Source organism: Hippocampus comes, unplaced genomic scaffold (genome assembly GCF_001891065.2).
Source record: "Hippocampus comes isolate QL1 unplaced genomic scaffold, H_comes_QL1_v1.1 scaffold156, whole genome shotgun sequence".
In the NCBI taxonomy this organism is placed as follows: Eukaryota; Metazoa; Chordata; class Actinopteri; order Syngnathiformes; family Syngnathidae; genus Hippocampus; species Hippocampus comes.
In genome coordinates, this window is record NW_017805744.1 from 63,953 (window position 1) to 64,877 (window position 925).

Below are 925 nucleotides of genomic sequence, written 5' to 3' on the forward strand. Positions count from 1 at the left end.
GCGTACAAGATGGGGCCAGATATGGCTGATTTTTTTTTCAGTCGTATTTATGATAGCGGCTGCCACATTCAAGTTATAATCACTGTTTGAACAAACATGACAAAAAAAATTGTTTTTTGTTTTGTTTTGTTTTTTAATAGCAAACGGTGCCCTTTAGTTGTGCTCTTTGTCTGACATGAGATGATAATTCAGCGCAATTTATTTTCATATCAATCTGGAGCAACAATATTTCTAATGGTCTGAATTTTAGAAATACACTCAATAGGCTCTCAATCGAATTGCACACAAAAAAGCAGTACCACACCACAACGATGCAGGGATATTTGAAGAAAGCATTAGAGCACTGATTATTGGAATAAAATATCCCTCGGAATAATCTGTGCTTTCATTTAGTTGCATTCAACTCCTCTTGGAAACAATATGAAAAAAATAACAGGGTCCAGCTTTAAAATGCACCTGAGCACAGTGTTGGTTTTAAAACGAATATTTTCCCTTCCAACGTGTTTGGAAAAAAATCTGTCTGAAAAACAGATTTGAGTTGTAATCATTTCAGCCCGACAATTGGAGATACATCCATTTGCGGCTCCGTTAATTTGCGTTTTAAGTTCATGCATTATTTATCACTGTATTTAGTAGATAAAAATCCAGTGAACTGTAGGAAGCCCACTGTAGGTGTGTGTCTCTCGCTCACGCACATTCTCCTGAGATTGAAACCGTTCAAAACTCAATTGCGACATGAGTGCCAACACAGCGTAGAATTGGAACGGAAATTTTCTGCATTCATTTTGTAATGCATATCAAACTGGCACCTTGTCTGAGAGAGGCTATAAGATCGAGATTCCGTTTTTATTAAGTGTATTTGTTGATGACAATTGAAATTTGGACGTTAAATATTCCTGTCTCCACGGAAAGTGTGAAATCAGAC

At 36.6% G+C, this 925-nt stretch overlaps 1 protein-coding gene across 1 annotated transcript in view; it reads left to right on the forward strand.

Annotated features, from left to right (window-relative positions):
• Nucleotides 1-265, forward strand: part of LOC109524209 (protocadherin gamma-C5-like) — a 3,748-nt gene extending 3,483 nt beyond the window's left edge. Inside the window, exon 2 of the mRNA XM_019883888.1 lies at nt 251-265. Coding sequence (XP_019739447.1) covers nt 251-265 — 15 coding nt within the window. The remainder of the gene's footprint in view (nt 1-250) is intronic.
• The last annotated feature ends 660 nt before the right edge of the window (nt 266-925 follow it).